We start from the raw sequence: 17,941 nt of genomic DNA, 5'->3' as shown, positions 1-17,941 counted from the left end.
CAATCAATGCCTAAGCTGAATAATAACTGCTTCAACAAGTATGAAATAATGGATTTAATCTTTTAAGTTCTTCCTCTCAACCAGAAGATAAAAATTGGTACAATGCGAATTTGTTCTCAGTTCTGACTCTCTTATAACAGCTGAAAATATCAATAAAAATGAACCCTAAAGGAATAAAAATAAACCAACCATGTTTATATTTACAAATAAAAGTACCCAGAGAAGAAATATTTTATCATATTGTCATTATTCCATCCACAATCTGACAGAAGGATTTGTGAAACCAACTTTTCATTTTGCTTAAACAAGAGAGCTATACTCTGATCATTTGCTATAACATCAATTTTATTTTCTTTTTTTTATTTGGGGGTTTTTTTTTCTTCTTAAGGTAAGAGGAGGGGAGATAGTTAGGCAGACTCCCACATGCACCCCAACCAGGATCCACCAGGCAACCCTATCTGGGGTCAATGCTTGGGTATCGAGCTATTTTTACCACCTGAGGCTAATATGCTCAGACCAACCTAGCTATCCTCAGTGCCCAGGGACATGCTCAAACCAATCAAGCCACTGGTTGTGGGAGAGTAAGAAGGAGAGAAGGCGAAGAGGGACAGGGAGAGAAGCAGCTGGTTGCTTCTCCTGTGTGCCCTGACCAGGAATCGAACCTGGGAAATCCTATGCCAGGCCAACTCTGTATCTACTGAGCCACTGGCCAGGGCCTATAACATCAATTTTAAATCCACTGATTTTTCTTTTAGTGTGTAAGACATTTTCAAGGTCAGCCTTTTTAGAAAGTTGTTTAAAGACAAAAAGGTTAACACAAACTGCTACCGCTGCCCAAATGTTTTATAATTTTACTGTGGTATATTTAAACCCAATAAAAAGAAGTTTCAAGTCAGGATTCAAGGGAAAGTAGTGGGAAATGTAAACTGAATTCTGTGGGTATTAAGGATTTTAAATTATTAAGGAACTTTACCAAAATGATTATTTAATTTATAGATTTTATAATAAAGTGAAAATGTTTTAACAATTATTTGAATAATTGTTTCAGGAATCTTTTAGGAAGAGATCAATTTCCCTTTACAACTCAGGTATTATCTTACAATTAAGTGATTACAGTACTGACAACAATTTCATATTTCACTTCTAAGTTAATCCAAAATGACGTTTCACTTCTTCATAAACCACAGAGCCGATGATTACTGCGGGAAGCACTTTCATGATGCTTGGGGTGAGACCTCTGAAAAATCCCTTTTTTCCGTCTTTGTTATATATATCTTGAATGAGACGAATCATAGTTGTTTCTTTTTCCTTTAGTGCTATAAATTGGGAGGGGGAAATCAGTATAATTCAATATTTAATCTTTATATATTAAGATAGTCCAGTGATTAATGAGAATTTTCAGGGGCTGAAATTACTTCAGGGTACACCTCTCTTCCTACATAAAGAAGAGTCTTGTGTGGTCCAATACTGCAGTCAATAGGTGCATGTGGCTATTTAACTCTAAATTAATTAGAATTAAGTAAAACTCAGCCCTGGCCAGTTGGCTCAGTGGGTAGAGCACTGGTCCAGCATGCAGATGTCGCAGGTTCAATTCCTGGTCAGGGCACACATGAGAAGCAACCAACTGCTTCTTTCCCCCCTCCCCCTTTCCTTTCTCTCCCTCTCCCTCTCACACAGCCAGTGGCTCAGTCAGTCCAAGTGTCGGCCTCAGGTGCTGAGGATAGCTCAGTTGATTCAAGCATCAGCCCCAGACGGGGGTTGCCGGGTGGATCCCAGCCGGGGCACACGCGGGAGTCTACCTCACTACCTCTCTTCCTCTCACTTAAAAAAAAAAAGGATTAGTAAAACTAAAAATTCTGTTTCTTTTTTTTATAATTTTTTTTTTAGATTTTATTAATTTATTTTTTTTAGAGAGAGAGGAGAGTGAAAGAGATAAAGAGAGAAGGGGGGGATCAGGAAGCATCAACTCCCACATGTGCCTCTAACCAGGCAAGCCTGGGGTTCTGAACCAGTGACTTCAGCATTCTAGATCAATGCTTTAACTACTGTGCCACCACAGGTCAGGCAAAAGTTCAGTTTCTTAGTTGCACTACAACAATTCCAGTGCCCAACAACTGTGTGTACCTGTGATGCACCCTGGGTCGTGGACCAGTACCGGTCCGTGGGCCATTTGGTACCAGTCCACAGAGAAAGAATAAATAACTTATATTATTTCTGTTTTATTTATATTTAAGTCTGAACGATGTTTTATTTTTAAAAAATGACCAGATTCCCTCTGTTACATCTGTCTAAGACTCACTCTTGACGCTTGTCTTGGTCACGTGACACATTTATCCGTCCCACCCTAAAGGCTGGTCCGTGAAAATATTTTCTGACATTAAACCAGTCCATAGCCCAAAAAAGGTTGTGGACCACTGCCCTACGGGACAGCACAGATAAAATGCCCACATCACTGCCGGAAATTCTACTGAACAGCACTTGAAAGTGTTTAACAAGGGACCTCAAAGGAGCACTGGGAATTGGGTATGACATAAATAGTTTGGTTGAGGGATGGACAGGTGATGGGATGGACAGATTCCCCACCTGGATTACAATATAAATTAAACCCTCAAACCTTCCCAGAACAAAGGGGGAAAAGAACGTAAAAGAGGCCCTGGGTGGTTGGCTCAGTGGTAGAGCATCGGCCTGGTGTATGGATGTCCCGGGTTCAATTCCTAGTCAGGGCACACAGGAGAAGCGCATATCTGCTTCTCCACCCTTCCCCCTCTCCTTCCTCTCTGTCTCTCTCTCTCTCTCTTCCCCTCCTGCAGCCATGGCTCTATTGGAGTGAGTTAGCCCCAGGCACTGAGGATGGCTATATGACCTCTGCCTCAGGCGCTAGGAAGAGCTCGGTTGCTGAGCAATGGAGCAACACCCCAGATGGGCAGAGCATTGCCCCTAGTGTGCTTGCCGGAAGGATCCCCATCAGGGCGCATGCAGAAGTCTGTCTCTGCCTCCCCTCCTCTCACTGAATAAAACAACAACAAAAAAATGTAAAAGAATATCACTTACCACATGATCCCTTAAGAGTTTACTCAGGACCCTGGCCAGTTGGCTCAGCAGTAGAGCATCGGCCCAGCGTGTGGATGTCCCAGGTTCAATTCCCGGCCAGGGCACACAGGAGAAGTGCCCATCTGCTTCTCCACCCTTCCCTTTCTCCTTCCTCTCTGTCTCTCTCTTCCCCTCCCACAGCCAAGGCTCCACTGAAGCAAAGTTGGCCTAGGTGCTGAGGATGGCTCCATGGCCTCCGCCTCAGGCACTAAGAATAGCTCAGTTGCTGAGCAATGGAGCAATACCCCAGATGGGTTGAGCATTGCCCCCTAGTGGGCTGTCTGGGGGCATGAATCCCAGTTGGGTGCATGTGGGAGTCTGTCTCTCTGCCTCCCTGCTTCTCACTTTAAAAAATAAAAAATAAAAGAGTTTACTCAAGAAGATAATAAGATTATGTGAGGTGGTTTTTTTTTCTCAAAAAGTGCCTTTTTCATTTTCTTTCTTTCTTCCTTTTTTATTACGTGGGAGGCAGGGAGGCAGAGAGACAGACTGCCACTAGCACCGCAGCCAGGATCCACCCTGCAAAACCTCTATGGGGTGATGCTCTGCCAATCTGGGGCTTGCTCCGTTGCTCAGCAACCGAGCTATTTTAGCATATGAGGTGAGGCCAGGAAACCATCCTCAGTGCCTTGGCCAATTGCTCCAGCCATTCAAGCCATGTCTTAAGGAGGGAGAGAGAGAGAGAATGAGAAGGGGGGAGGGGAGGGGTAGAGAAGCAGATGGGCACTTCTCCTGTGTATTCTGACTGGAAATCGAACCTGGGACTTCCACAGGCCTGGCTGATTCTCTACTGCTGAGCCAACCAGCCGGGGCCAGGCATTTTGTTAAAATCTAAATTCTTGACATTTCACTTGAGAGGAACAAAACAGGTGCCCTCCCTTCTGCTTATCTTCCTGCCCCGTGGACTGGAAAAAAGAACGAGTGTCCAACTCCACAACCACAGTGCAGAATATGACTAGGAAATGACATGTTCACACTGAGTCACTGCGGGCTCAACTGGCACTTCCTAATCATAAACTCTGGAAAAAGAACCATTGGTAACAGAAATAAATGTGGAGCATTCCATACAGAACTTTCCAGAAGAAAGAAAATCAAAACCCCACAACAGGCTCTGTGATAAAACAATAAATTCAAGCTCATGCTTTAAAAACCAGAAAGTTAGCTTTTTATTTAGCAATACTACAGTTTTTCAAATTTTGACATCATTAATTTCTACTCATTTAAAACATATTTTAACTTTTGAACTTATTTTTTATAATTAATTCATTACACTAATAACTTTATTATTTATTTACATTACTAACTTTTTAAATTTATTACTTCCTTTAAAAAAATAAACTCACCTTGAGCCTGCATGCGCGTTCTAAGAAGGTTCATTGGGAAGCTGGCTATCTGACCAGTAATATGAGAAAACATGCTGCATCCCAGTGAAATCATTATCCCAGGGTCGACCGAGTTTCCCGCATAGTGTTCTATCCAATAATTCTTCAAAAGCTGGAAGAGAAGAAAGCAGTAAATATCTTTTAACTACTATGCCAGTCTGAGTAAAATAAGTTCATAGCTCATCCAACTTCGGTGAGCATTATTGGGTAGCTTCTTGATTAAAGAATTTTATTGAGCATTTTTATGGATGTTACCTCATTCAATCCCTATGGAAACCTGACAAGTCAATACTGTTGTCTCCATTTTATAAATTTTATACATGAGGAAACTCCTTCAGAGAGACTAAGTTATCCAGCTGCAATGCTGATAAATTGGAGTCAAACTTGGTAGCTTGATGTTAACAACTGTTCTTTCCAAAATCTTTACCAAAGATTGTCCCTGCGTCGTGTACAGAGGAGGCTATCCACACAGTCCTGTCAGGGACTGGAATGCGGATGTCTTCAAACAAAGGTATTCATGCAACCTCAGTTCACGTTTTCCTCTATTTGTATCCATGTAGGTTCTGTTTATTCTGGGTTGTGTTTGTTTAGTTTTGCTTGACTGCTTAGTTTGCAGTGACATTCAAAGACCCAAGCAAAATTCAGGGGATTCTCAGAGGGACTGACAGAACACTGTGAAAAGACTGGTAATCCACTTTAGGCTAATAAAACCATATTGTTGCAACTTTTAAGAAAAATCCATCTTTCCAAATGTGCTTGTCCTTGAATGAAAGTAGCTAGAAGGTGCCTGACCAGGAGGTGGTGCAGTGGATAGAGCATCAGCCTGGGATGCTGAGGACCCAGGTTTGAAACCCCAAGGTCACCAGGTTGAGCATAGGCTCCAGCTTGAGTGTGAGGTCACCAGCTTGAGCATAGGATCATAAACATGACCACATGGCTGCTGGAAGCTGGGATCATAAACATGACCCCATGGCTGCTGGTTTGAGCTCAAAGGTCACTGGCTTGAGCCTAAGGTCACTGGCTCTACTGGAGGCCCCTGGTAAAGGGACATATGAGAAGCAATCAATGAACAACTCAAGTGCCACAACTATGAGCTGATGCTTCTCATCTCTCTCCCTTCCTGTCTGTCTCTATCTCACTAAAAAAAAAAAAAAATCAAGAAAGTAGCTAGAAGAAATTATTCAGTTATAGTGGGTTTAAAACACCACTAAGTGTTTTTAGAACTGTTCATTTATTAAAGGATACAAACTGACCATTACATATGGGACAATTTACTATGAAACATATAATCTGATGCTTTGGAAAAAGGAAAATCCAAGAATGTCTTTACTCTGTGCATTTACTACAGCCATGCACCAATAGAGAAATGTGCAGTGCCACTCTGGTATGGAAGTGTGGGCACTGAAATGTAGAAATAAAGGAATGGAGAGAGGCCAATGTTAAACACGAGCAATGAAATTATTTTAGTAAGACCACAGAAGCAAGAAAACAAACAGGGAAAGAAATACATACTATAATACTCAATACTTTAATCTTCCACCAAGAAAAGGAACAGTATTTTTGTTCAGCGCTAAATGAAATTGGCTGTCTTTCTCATGAGGGTGGTACCACTCACCAAAAATGCCACGGGGCCTGTGCCTAGATGGCTGTCCTTCCTGAACGGAGAATGAATGGACATTATACTAGTCTTGTTCTCTCCCCGGCTCCTTATGACCAAATGGCGTGTTGTTAAGACGGCCTACCTGAGAGGGCTGTGTGGTCCCAGAAATGAAATGACTGTCTGAAAGGGGTGTCACCTGGAATCCTGCCTGCTCGGCACGGCACGACCCTGTCAGGGAGTCCGCCCGTCTCCATGCCGCCTGGCCCCCAACACCCCTAATTACTCTTGCCTTCAACTCTCATGTTTATTTCTAACCAATAATATCTCAGTGTCCCCATCTCAACTGGACATCAGATTCTCCCGGGGGGCTGCAAACCTGAACCCCAGGCCTCTCCCTGGGATGATTAAGTCAGAGTGTCTCGGGGTGCAGCCCAGTAATCTTGTTTTTGATCCACCCACACACAGGTCATTCTGATAGGATCCAGGGTTGAGAACCACTATGTTATCAGCATTCTGGTCTATAATTATGATTACCAGAAACTAATTCACACGCAGACACACACACAGATGATCAGAATATCAGACAACTGACACATAAACGAAAAGCCCAAGAAAAGTGCTCATTTTACTTCTTGATTAGAAGCTAATTCATGACAAGTCATTTATAACCAGGTTTTTAGAATAAAAATTATTGTGCCAAATTTTCAAATCTAACAGATAATGTCACATGATGAGAATAAACTCACCTCATAAACAGTAAAATCTATGCCTGCATAGGGTATGATGCCTAGCACGTTCGGGAGATAGCCTTTGGAAAAGGCTCTCACGCCTTCTTGTCTCAGAAGCTTCTTCCCACAATCAATAATTCCTGAATACTGTCCAGTTGTCCCTACAGCCAGTCGGGTCTTTATAACCTAAATGTGAAAGGGAATAAATAATAAAAATAATTGATCAGAGTCACTGGGCATATCTAGCAATCTAGAAAACTGCATTAAATCACCATGTTTACTGATCATCACAGAAATCAAAAGAGAAAGCAAGCTTAAACATAATTTTGAATTCTTACTAATTGACTCAATAATAAACTGATCTAGTACAGAGCTTTTTTTTAAAAGAACTAATCAGGAGTCCTGGCCATTTGGCTCAGTGGATAGAGCAGCGGCCTGGCATATGGACGTTTTGTGTTTGGCCCGGTCAGGGCACATGTAAAAAGCTTCTTTTCCCCTCCCTCTACCCCTTCTCTCTCTCTTCCCCTCTCCCAGCCAGTGGCTCAATTGGTTCGAGCGTGGGCCTCAGGCGCTGAGGATAGCTCTGTTGATTCAAGCATTGGCCCCAGACAGGGGTTGCTAGGTGGATCCTGGTCAGGGCACATGCACGAGTCTGTCTCTACCTCCCCTCCTCTCATTTAAAAAAGAAAGTTAACCAGGAGAATATAAATCATCATTGTGGCTCTGATTGATACATCCGTTCAGACTCCTTTAATGGTCTGTACGGCAGCATATTCTGAAACAAAGTCATCTGAGACAACATTATTGCTTCAAAATAAAGCAGCTACAGCCAAGATTTAAAAGAAGTACCTGGTCATGTGAGAGTGAAGAACCGATGAGAAAACAAATCCTACCCATGCTGAAATACATACTCTGGGAACTACTGTAACAGTGAGGCCTGTAGCTGAAATTCACTATGGTGGGGGCGGATCTGTGCTCATGAAGCAGCAACACAACAGGGGGCTTCGGCAGGCTCTGCCCGATATGCCTACACTCAATGTAATTCTGACAGAACCTCACTCCTTGCCCTCTTCTCCTCCACTCATTTCCCTTAAGGAGGCTCTACACAGCAGATTGGGAGGAATAACTCTCCAAAGCAGCCAAGATGAAAAAACAGTGTCAACTTCGTCTTGATTGGGCAAATGGTGTGTCTCGCTGAAGCTGCTTCTGAGTCAGACGGGAGCCCTGTCTTATGAGTTCTCTGCGGGACCCTGCTCTGTGGATAAGCCCATCCTTACAGCCCTGCCCCCTCGCTCGGGGGCAATGCACTGCCCTCTTACCCAGCGTCTCTCAAAGTCCGAATCCTAAACCAGACTCACACAGTAATTCGCGTCTTTCATGCAATCCCTAACTGGAAATAACTTCCCCCTACACTCCCATTAACTCTTCACACGGCGCTCTCTCCCAGAATTATATTCTCTCTTCGGACTGATGTGCATGTTTAGCTCCCTTCTAGACTAGAAGCAGCTGCGTGACCAAATGCCTGTCTGACTCACCTCTGGATCTAGAAAAGAATCTTACAATGGGGGGGGGGGGGTGCGACATTAACAAATAAATTAGCAGACAATGAAACTGTTACCTTCTTGGTACATCTATAAAGCTACCTCTATCCTACACAACTAAAACAAAAATCTACTACGGCCATTTGATACAACTGACATGTGATATGACATTTAAATCTTATAGCTATAAAATTGTTTTTCGTACCAATTCTAGATCTAGGATTCATTTATTTCTTTAAAAATTATAATTTCAGTTAAAAGCATTACTTTAGTTAAAATTTGATAATAATACATACATCCATGGGGTAAATACAGGTCTGAGCAGTTACACCAGCCAATGAGCCAGATACAAATCTCTCAATAATTCCTATTTTAGCACCATCAAAACTAAGCCATTTCTTGTACTGTATAAATAAAAGTATTGAAATGCATAAAATTACTGAAATGGAATATATATAGTTTCTAAGTTTATAACATTAATTAGCACTATAAAATTATTTCAGAGGTATTCTAGACACCTGATATTAGCATCTAGTACAAAACTTCGTTTTAATTTTTATGCAGTTGTCCGAGATAACAAGTAAGACCCCTTTCCCTTCCCTTCTTTGTCTGCAGAATAAGTTGCAACATGAAATCACTTAAGCATATTCGCGAAGGAAGTACTAGTTCATAAAGGCATACCGGTGCCTCCAAGGGGCAGGGACTGTGTCTTCCCTCTCTTTTCAGCCTCCACACCCTCCACAGGGAGGGTGCTTACTGTTTGGTTACTGGATAATCAGGAATGGTAAGTTAATGTAGAAAGCTCTTTTTGTTAGGAACTCCTGTTAGCTCAAGAAATCAGGAGGTTATTGCGAGAGCCCACGTGGAAGTAAGGAAAACGGAACTATCAGCGTCAAGGGCGGGCTTCCACGCTAGCGGAGCCTGCCAGCCCAGAAAACGGGAAACCTGAAATGTGCAGAGAGCCCTCCTGGGCTGCTATGTGATGCGAATAACTTATACTGCTTGAGAACAAATATAGCGCATCTCAAAGTGAATTAATTAAACAAAACTACAATCCTAAATTGAACAATTTTTTTAGATAAAACATTCAAATTGCTCAAAGGAAAATTAATATTCGAATGTTTTGTGAGGGTTTCTTTCACGATGACATTGAAATTAAAAGTATTACTAATATACATCAGTTCTGATAATATACCATAATCCATGGAATGTCTCTCATAAACAAAAGCAATATGAAAAAAATAATCAAATAAGAATAAACAAAGTCACTTTTAATTGACATCTATTGTTTGTGCACACTCCAGTTTTCTCTCTCGTGAAAGCCTCAACTTTTTAAACACTAAACTTAAAATCTGAGCTTTGTTATGAAATTCCACAGACAACAGCGTTTTACCTGTTCATAGGTCCCAATCTTGATGGCTGTCTCAGGCGCAATTTTAAAAACATTTACACCATTTCCTCGCCAAAAAGAACGAATTCCTCCTTCTTCTACCATCTGCTCTATCCCACCAATTAATCTCATTCTTCCTGACTTTAAACTATGAACCTAGAAAAAAAGAGAAGAAAGATATTATTCCTGGACTAACAACACCGGCTGTACCTCTGCACCTAGAAGAACTAGTGGGATCTGTGAACTTGCCGGTCTCTCTCAAGATGCCAGAAAGCCGGAATGAAGAAGGTATGAAACCCAGGACGGGAGACCACGGGGCTCAGCACCTCGCTGCTCGCCGGCCCTGCAGCCCCAACGTCAGCCACTTCCCTGAAACAGCAGCATAGTGATAACATAAGAAAGAGGCTCAGAGTGAAGAGGCTGCAAACTTGGCGGGAGAACGAAAAAGAACAAGAAAAACGCCAAGAACAGATTGCCAAGAGACAGAGGCTGTCTGCTCTGACAGCTCCTACCTCTAAATCTGAGCCGATCAAAAATAAGATTTTCTCAGATCTTAGAAAATAAGATCAGAAGTCAACCCCTCCCAAAAAAAAAAATAAATAAATACACACACACACACACACACACACACACACACATTTCATAATCCATTACCAAATGTCATAATGTTACCAAAAATCCAAGACAATAAAACACCAAGATACATAAAGTTAATTGCAAATTTAAATTCGCTAGATTATGGATTATTAATTTTTATATCATTGCAGAGAAAGTATTCAGTAAATATTATATTTTAATTAACAGATTAAACCATGCACTATTTTATAACTACTGTTAATAATCAATCCATTATTCAGTAAAATAAGAGGTAATTAAATTAGACAACACCACCTCTACTGAGATCGTAAGTCAATAATACACTCTAAATAACTTATTTTCCAATTTTTAGAAATAGTCTAAGTACTTCAATAGTAGAATAGAACCATGCTATTATGTAGGTATCAGAAACTGGAAATAACTAATAAATTGGACTAATGATATCTTATCATATCTTTAAGAGATTTAATTATATTTCTGAAAAACTTCTGATAGAGTGGTTCTATTCTTATGTCAAATAAAAATTAATTTAGGCCCTGGCCAGTTGGCTCAGTGGTAGAGCGTCGGCCTGGCGTGTAGAAGTCCTGGGTTCGATTCCCGGCCAGGGCACACAGGAGAAGCGCCCATTTGCTTCTCCACCCCTCCCCCTCTCCTTCATCTCTGTCTCTCTCTTCCCCTCCCGCAGCCGAGGCTCCATTGGAGCAAAGATGGCCCGGGCGCTGGGGATGGCCCTTGGCCTCTGCCCCAGGCGCTAGAATGGCTCTGGTCACGGGAGAGCGACACCCCGGAGGGGCAGAGCATTGCCCCCTGGTGGGCAGAGCGTCGCCCCCTGGTGGGCGTGCCGGGTGGATCCCGGTAGGGCGCATGCGGGAGTCTGACTGTCTCTCCCGGTTTCTAGCTTCAGAAAAATACAAAAAAAAAAAAATTAATTTAAAAAGCACACAAGTATCTTTAAGACAATTAAAAAGCCTGACCAGACAGTGGCGCAGTGAATAGAGTGTTGGACTGGGATGTAGAGGACCCAGGTTCAAGACCCCAAGGTCGCCAGCTTGAGCACGGGCTCATCTGGTTTGAGCAAAAGCTCACCAGCTTGAACCCAAGGTCACTGGCTCAAGCAAGGGTTACTCTGTCTGCTGAAGGCCCGTGGTCAAGGCACATATGAGAAAGCAATCAATGAACAACTAAGGTATTGCAATGCGCAACGAAAAACTAATGATTGATGCTTCTCATCTCTCCGTTCCTGTCTGTCCCTGTCTATCCCTCTCTCTGTAAAAAAAAAATCTTTTAATATAGATAAATAAGATAATTTACATTTTCAGAAAAATGTACAACTTTAATGACTAGTATGAAATGTGGCAAAACATTTCTCTGGCAAATGACCAAGGATTTTCCAGTTGCTCTAAGGCACTGGGGCCGGTGGGCACGTGCCACCGACCTGCATCATGACCTTCAGACGGTCGAAAGGAGCCGTGCAGGTCCGCGCCGCCGCGCTCGCCACTCCTCCCGCCACCAGGAGCCGCCACCAGCCTCCAGAACGCTTTTCTTGCTCGGTAAATTCATGGGGAATAGCCATGTTCTCCCCTATATCGACCATCTGATAAAATGTGAAGACAGAATTAAACAATAGACAAATTAAGAGGATAACTTTATATAGAGACCAAAAACCACAAGATTTTTTTTCATATCTCATCTCCTGTGAATGAAGATTGACAATGTTCTTGGCACTAGTTCTAGACCAAATGGTTTTTTGTAATGCATTCAGATATAGGTCAGATGTAAAATCAATTCCCACTGATGAAAGGAATTAAAAAAGACACAAATAAATAGAATATACAGTGTGCTCATGGGTTGAAAGAATTAATACTGTCAAAATGTCCATACTACTCAAAGCCATATGTAGTTTCAATGCAACCTCTATCAAAATTCCAATGGTATTTTTCACAGAAATAAAAATATTAAAATGCACATGCAAACACAAGACCCTGAGTAGCCAAAGCAATCCTCAGACGAAGGACAAAATTGGAGGTATCACACTTCTGCTTTTAAACTATACTACAAAGCTATGGTGATCAAAACAATATGGTAACAGTATAAAAATAGACACGTAAATTAATGGAAAAGAATTGAGAGCCCAGAAATAAACCCTCACACATACAATCAACTAATGTTTGAGCCTTTCTGATTCTAAAATTTTAAGCCTTAATCTGACTTGACATTTCCTATGACTGAAGCCTGAAGTGAGAACAGCATATCTGTGAATTTTTAAAAGTATATTATTTTTCTACTTTTACAGGAGAGTAAACTGTATCAGAGTAATTTATTCTCAACGAAGTAGGCCCTTTCATCAGATGGGTATCTATTTTGAGTTCTAGGTTTTAGCAAACAAATACAGTATGGAAGCTGGGCTTGTGTATGTAATACTAACACTCCTTGCTAAATTGGTCAAACACTATTAGAAGAGAATGCTGTTATTTTAGCCACTGAGGATTATGGTATTATAGGAATTATGTGATCATAATAACCACTATGATATTTACAGCAAATAAAAATAGAGTAAAATACAAAGGAATCTTACAGTAGAATGCTTCCAGAAGCCAGCAATTTCATCGATACTCGTTGCGGGATGAAGCAAGAAATAGTATCTCCATTCATCCCAGTCTATTGTCATGGTTCCATCGGTATCCATGCTGAAATATATATATTAAAAAAATTGTTCTTAAAACATGTAGAACAAAGTTAGCATCACTATAAAAATTAAATGCTTCTTACATATTTCTTGTAGAAGCCATTCCTCCAGACTTCATGAATATTGCTGTATTTTCCTATTTTAATAGACTATTTTTTAGAACAAGATTGAGACTAGAATACAGAGAATCACACTCAGTTTCTCCTAATGGCACCATGATTGTGGTACATCTGTTACAATTAATGAACCAATATTGACACGTCATTATTAACTAAATTTCTTACTTTACTCAGAGTTCCTTCGTTTTTAATTAATGTCTCTTTTTTGTGTTAGGATGTCCATGTCATTGTCATGTCACCTTAGGTTCCTCTCGGCTGTGACAGTTTCTCAGACTTGCCTTGCTTTTGGTAACCTGACAGCTTTGGGGAGTATGATCAGGTATTTTGTAGAATGCCCCTCTGGTGGAATTTATTCTATATTGCTTTTTAGTTAATTACCTCTATTTCTCTCACATGTGCCTGTGATCTTTTAAAGGGAAAAGCTATTTAAAGTCACCTTTATATCTCTAGCACTGCATACTCAGTAAATGTTTGACGAATGAATGAATGAATGAATGAATCAATAAAATTGTCTGAAGATGAATCTTACACGTTTTGACTCTTCTAATAGTATTTTTCCTCTGACCTTCTTCTCCCGATTTATATCAAATCAAAAAAATGCATCAGATGTTGTTGTTTTAAGTCTGAGTAAAAATTGGAATGAAGTGAAATGTTTTTCAACTGCATTTTTCTCGACAGCAATTCTAAAAAACAAATTCCATGAGGCCAACAAAAACATCAGCACGATGTCCAGTTCCAGCCAAGACGACGTAGTGGGCGTGGTTTATCCTCTCACTATCAACAACTACGGAACTGGACACAGTATATATATGAAGCCACTGCTTCCAGGCACGGGGCTACAAGCAGGACACGGTCTGACACTTGAGAGAAGGAGAACTCATGAGTTGAGCTCCCGTTCACCCCGGTCCTTGTCTGGGGACACTTTCCAAAGTGTGGCATAGGAAAGGAAGAGCCTAACCAGAGTCAGCAGATGGAATAAGCAGAGACTGGAGCTGAGGGCTGCGAAGGGGCTGGAATTTGCACAGCAAATTCTGCAGGGTGCTGTAGTAAATATACTGCTCACAAAGATTAGGGGATATTTCAAATGAATATGAAGCAATAAAAAAAGGAAGCATTTGATTTTTTTTAATTATTAAACAAGAACATCAGAAAAGCAAGTAAGCAAAGAAACTCGTTTGACTATTATACAAATGAGATGCAAAACCACCTTTGATCTCATTGGTGAAGATGCGCTGTACAAAAGGCTGGAAGTCCTGGAGGGTCTGCACGGTCCCTGGTCCCCTAACTTTTGTGAGCAGTGTGTCTAGGTGTCTCTCTGCATCTTTGGCCAAATGCTGAGCCATGCATGACTCCATCAGTCTGACAAAAGTAGTTACCAGAGGGCTTAATGGAAATTCTATAGCGGAGCAACGTTGGAATAAAGGAAGGAAGGGAGAGGGAGGGAGGGGGAGCTACATTTATCGAAATTAGTTTCTAATGTGGAGTATTAGACAAAGTGGAAACTATGAAAAACAAGGACAAGGGCTGACCTTTGTAGAATACTTTGTGCCTGGGCTTCAGAAACATGTACACCCAGTGATTTCAAAGCAGCGATTATTTCTGAAGTTTCTATTACTCCTTTAAAAAGTGAAAAAATGTCAAGTTAAAGCATCTGAGAACATAACAGACAAAATATATGTATACTTAGAACACAATAGTCTTAAAAAGCCCAGGGGTTTTATAGGCCTATAATCCCATATTCACAACCCAAAGACTAGAAACCTCTAAAAACTAAGACATTTTTGCTAACTCAACTTTAATTAAAAAGTTTTACATTCCAGAATGAAAATAATAATATTTTATAAATGCATTTGGTGGCAAAACCTGCCGTACGCTGATGTGCCATTAATTTGTCAATTATTTATCTAACTTAGTGTTATTATTCACTTGTTTCACTGACGGAATATTCATGTCCAGTTGACCTTTGACCAACACGTTTGAACAATACGGGTCCACTTACACAACAAATACAATAGAGGATTTGTGTCCCTGGGTTCAGCCAGCCTCTTAATCAAAATCAGTATTTTTGCAGTCACAACTGTGGTTTCCTAACTATGAATTCAAAATGATGTTTCTCAATCTGCAGTTGGCTGAATCCACAGATGTTACGGGCATACCACAGTTAACTTTCTGGGGACTCAAAAGTTATACTCAGATTGCCGACCTCATGGAGGTAGGTGCTCCTAAGCACCTACAGTTCAAGGTCAACTGTATATACTTGCACAGCGGTGCCCCAGACCCCACTCGGAGTATTAAATGATATATCATATAGGTACTGCATTGCTTTTCTAAAATTCAAATTCTAAATGTCTAAGCATATCTGGCCCCAAGGGTTTCAAAAAAAAAAAAAAAGAAGAAGAAGAATTATAGGTCTCTGACAAATCCTGATAGTTGTACCCACTTGGAAAGAACTGAAAAACTAATTCTGAGGACCTGATTCAGGGACACGGAAATAAGGCCACTCAACATTTCATAAGGAAGGCTTCAAAAGAAACAACACACTTAAAATACAGCACCACGCTCTTTTTAACACAACCACATCCTGTTAACTAACTCAAACCAAACAACATATTTAATACAAGCCTACTGTGTACTTCAATCTCACATTGCTGGGTGTTGTAAAAGAAAACTTAAGTACTCCAAACTCTAAAATGCATATCCAATCATATCCCTCCCCAAGTTCAAAATATCTTTGATTCCTCTCTCGTGTCAAACAGTTGGAGTGCGGGGGTGGGGGCAGAAGGAGGGATGGGGGGTAAATGATGGAAGGAGACTTGGGGTGCTGAATGCAATATACAGTTGATGTATTATGGAATTGTGCCCCTGAACCCTGCATAATTTTATTAACCAATGGCACCTCAATAAATTTATTTTAAAAATAATTGAGGATACTCAGTCTTTTAAAATATGAGGACAACTTTTTCACGTTAAAAAATAATCAACTTTGGTATCACCTCATTGAAAAATATGTAATGTCGAAAAGCTACTATAAATTGTTATATCTTTAATTTGCATTTAATGAGTATGCACTCTGAGCTTGGATCGGCTTGTTGGTTCTTCTCCTGATCTTACTTTGGGTCACTCCTGTGAATTCAATTATATGGAGGTTTGACTGCAGCTGGAAATCCAAGATGGCTTCCCTCACATGCCTGTCACCTCAGATGGGAAAGTAGAGCAATTACAGACTAAATGGGCATCTCTCAGCATGTGGTCTTTCCAGTTGGGGAGCTAGCCCTCTTTTCTGGTGGCTCAGAGTGTTCAGAGGGAGCATTCCAAGAGCACAAGCCCCAGGCTGCAAGTACTTAACAAGCCCTGCCAATGTCCTAATGGCCAAAGCAAGTCCAATGGCCAAGCCCAGGCCAACTCCAGGACACGAGTCCTGGGAGCTGCAGTTCACGGGATAGCCAGTACAAAGCAAAATCACTGCACCTGCATTAGACTTGGGGCTCTCATATGTCAAACATAGTTGCTTTGTGATAAAAACAAGATACAGAAGATAAAATAACTAGAACAGACATGGCAGATAGGAAAAGTCCAATAAATGTTAGTTCTTTTCCTACTTTTTCCTTAACATCCAAAATTCCATCCAAAAAAAAGAATCTTAATGGTAAAATGATGTTTAATAATTACTTCCTTCACATATATATTTTTTTTTTTCTGAAGCTGGAAACGGGGAGAGACAGTCAGACAGACTCCCGCATGCGGCCGACCAGGATCCACCAGACACGCCCACCAGGGGCGACGCTCTACCCACCCGGGGGCGATGCTCTGCCCCTCCGGGGCGTCGCTCTGCCACGACCAGAGCCACTCTAGCGCCTGGGGCAGAGGCCAAGGAGCCATCCCCAGGGCCCGGGCCATCTTTGCTCCAATGGAGCCTTGGCTGCGGGAGGGGAAGAGAGAGACAGAGAGGAAGGAGGGGGTGGGGGGTGGAGAAGCAAATGGGCACTTCTCCTATGTGCCCTGGCTGGGAATCGAACCCGGGTCCCCCGCACGCCAGGCCGACGCTCTACCGCTGAGCCAACCGGCCAGGGCCTCCTTCACATATTTTTAATAGCATTCCATGGACATCCTGGGTGAACAGGAACAAGGGCTAGATACTTTTTTATTTTGCGAGAGAAAGGAAGAGAGATGAGATGTATCAACTCATAGTTGCAGCACTTTAGATGTTCATTGATTTCTTCTCATTCCTGCCTTAACCAGGGAGTTTCAGCTGAGCCAGTAAACCCCTGCTCAAGCCAGTGACCTTGGGCTGAAGCCAGCAATCTTTGGGCTCAACTCAGTGACCATGGGATAATGATGATGATCCCACACTCAAGCCGGCAACCTCGGGGTCTTGAACCTGGGATCTCAGCATCCCAGGTCGACGCTGTAACCACTGCACCACCACGAGTCAGACTAGATACTTCTTGATGAGAGAAGTTAAACAGATCAGTTCACATTGAGACTTAAATGCTTCCAGCTCATGAGTTTAATAATGCACCAGCCCACATACATCCTCTTGACTCTACCAGTTGTAAGGCCCAGAAAGCCTCCTGGTGGACCAAAGAGGGTGGTAAAAATGGAACTCTGTCTACTATGATATTTAACACATAAAAATGTTACGAGTCCCAAGAGGAACAGTGTTGTCGAGAAAGACAAGAGGGGAAAAGGGCTGAAGCAGTGAGCCACATCCCGTAGTAGGATTTGGGGGGAAATTCTGGCCCAGGGTCAATGAGACACGCCTGATAGCCAAAACTTTCCTACCCCAGACAACCCGGAAGCCCTGCACA

At 41.7% G+C, this 17,941-nt stretch overlaps 1 protein-coding gene across 1 annotated transcript in view; it reads right to left on the bottom strand.

The window, feature by feature from the left end:
• Window positions 1-1,066: 1,066 nt before the first annotated feature.
• LOC136383087 (mitochondrial adenyl nucleotide antiporter SLC25A24-like) overlaps window positions 1,067-17,941 on the bottom strand; it is a 29,813-nt gene continuing 12,938 nt past the window's right edge. The window contains exons 3-10 of the mRNA XM_066352641.1: window positions 14,663-14,750; window positions 12,904-13,015; window positions 11,764-11,922; window positions 9,735-9,887; window positions 8,638-8,745; window positions 6,819-6,986; window positions 4,434-4,584; window positions 1,067-1,316 (exon numbers count right to left, since the gene is read on the bottom strand). Coding sequence (XP_066208738.1) covers window positions 1,144-1,316; window positions 4,434-4,584; window positions 6,819-6,986; window positions 8,638-8,745; window positions 9,735-9,887; window positions 11,764-11,922; window positions 12,904-13,015; window positions 14,663-14,750 — 1,112 coding nt within the window. The 3' untranslated portion in view covers window positions 1,067-1,143. The remainder of the gene's footprint in view (window positions 1,317-4,433; window positions 4,585-6,818; window positions 6,987-8,637; window positions 8,746-9,734; window positions 9,888-11,763; window positions 11,923-12,903; window positions 13,016-14,662; window positions 14,751-17,941) is intronic.

This window comes from Saccopteryx leptura, chromosome 11 (genome assembly GCF_036850995.1).
Source record: "Saccopteryx leptura isolate mSacLep1 chromosome 11, mSacLep1_pri_phased_curated, whole genome shotgun sequence".
Taxonomy (NCBI): Eukaryota; Metazoa; Chordata; class Mammalia; order Chiroptera; family Emballonuridae; genus Saccopteryx; species Saccopteryx leptura.
The sequence above is the reverse complement of the archived record's forward strand: the minus strand, read 5'-3'. Positions and strand labels throughout refer to the sequence as shown.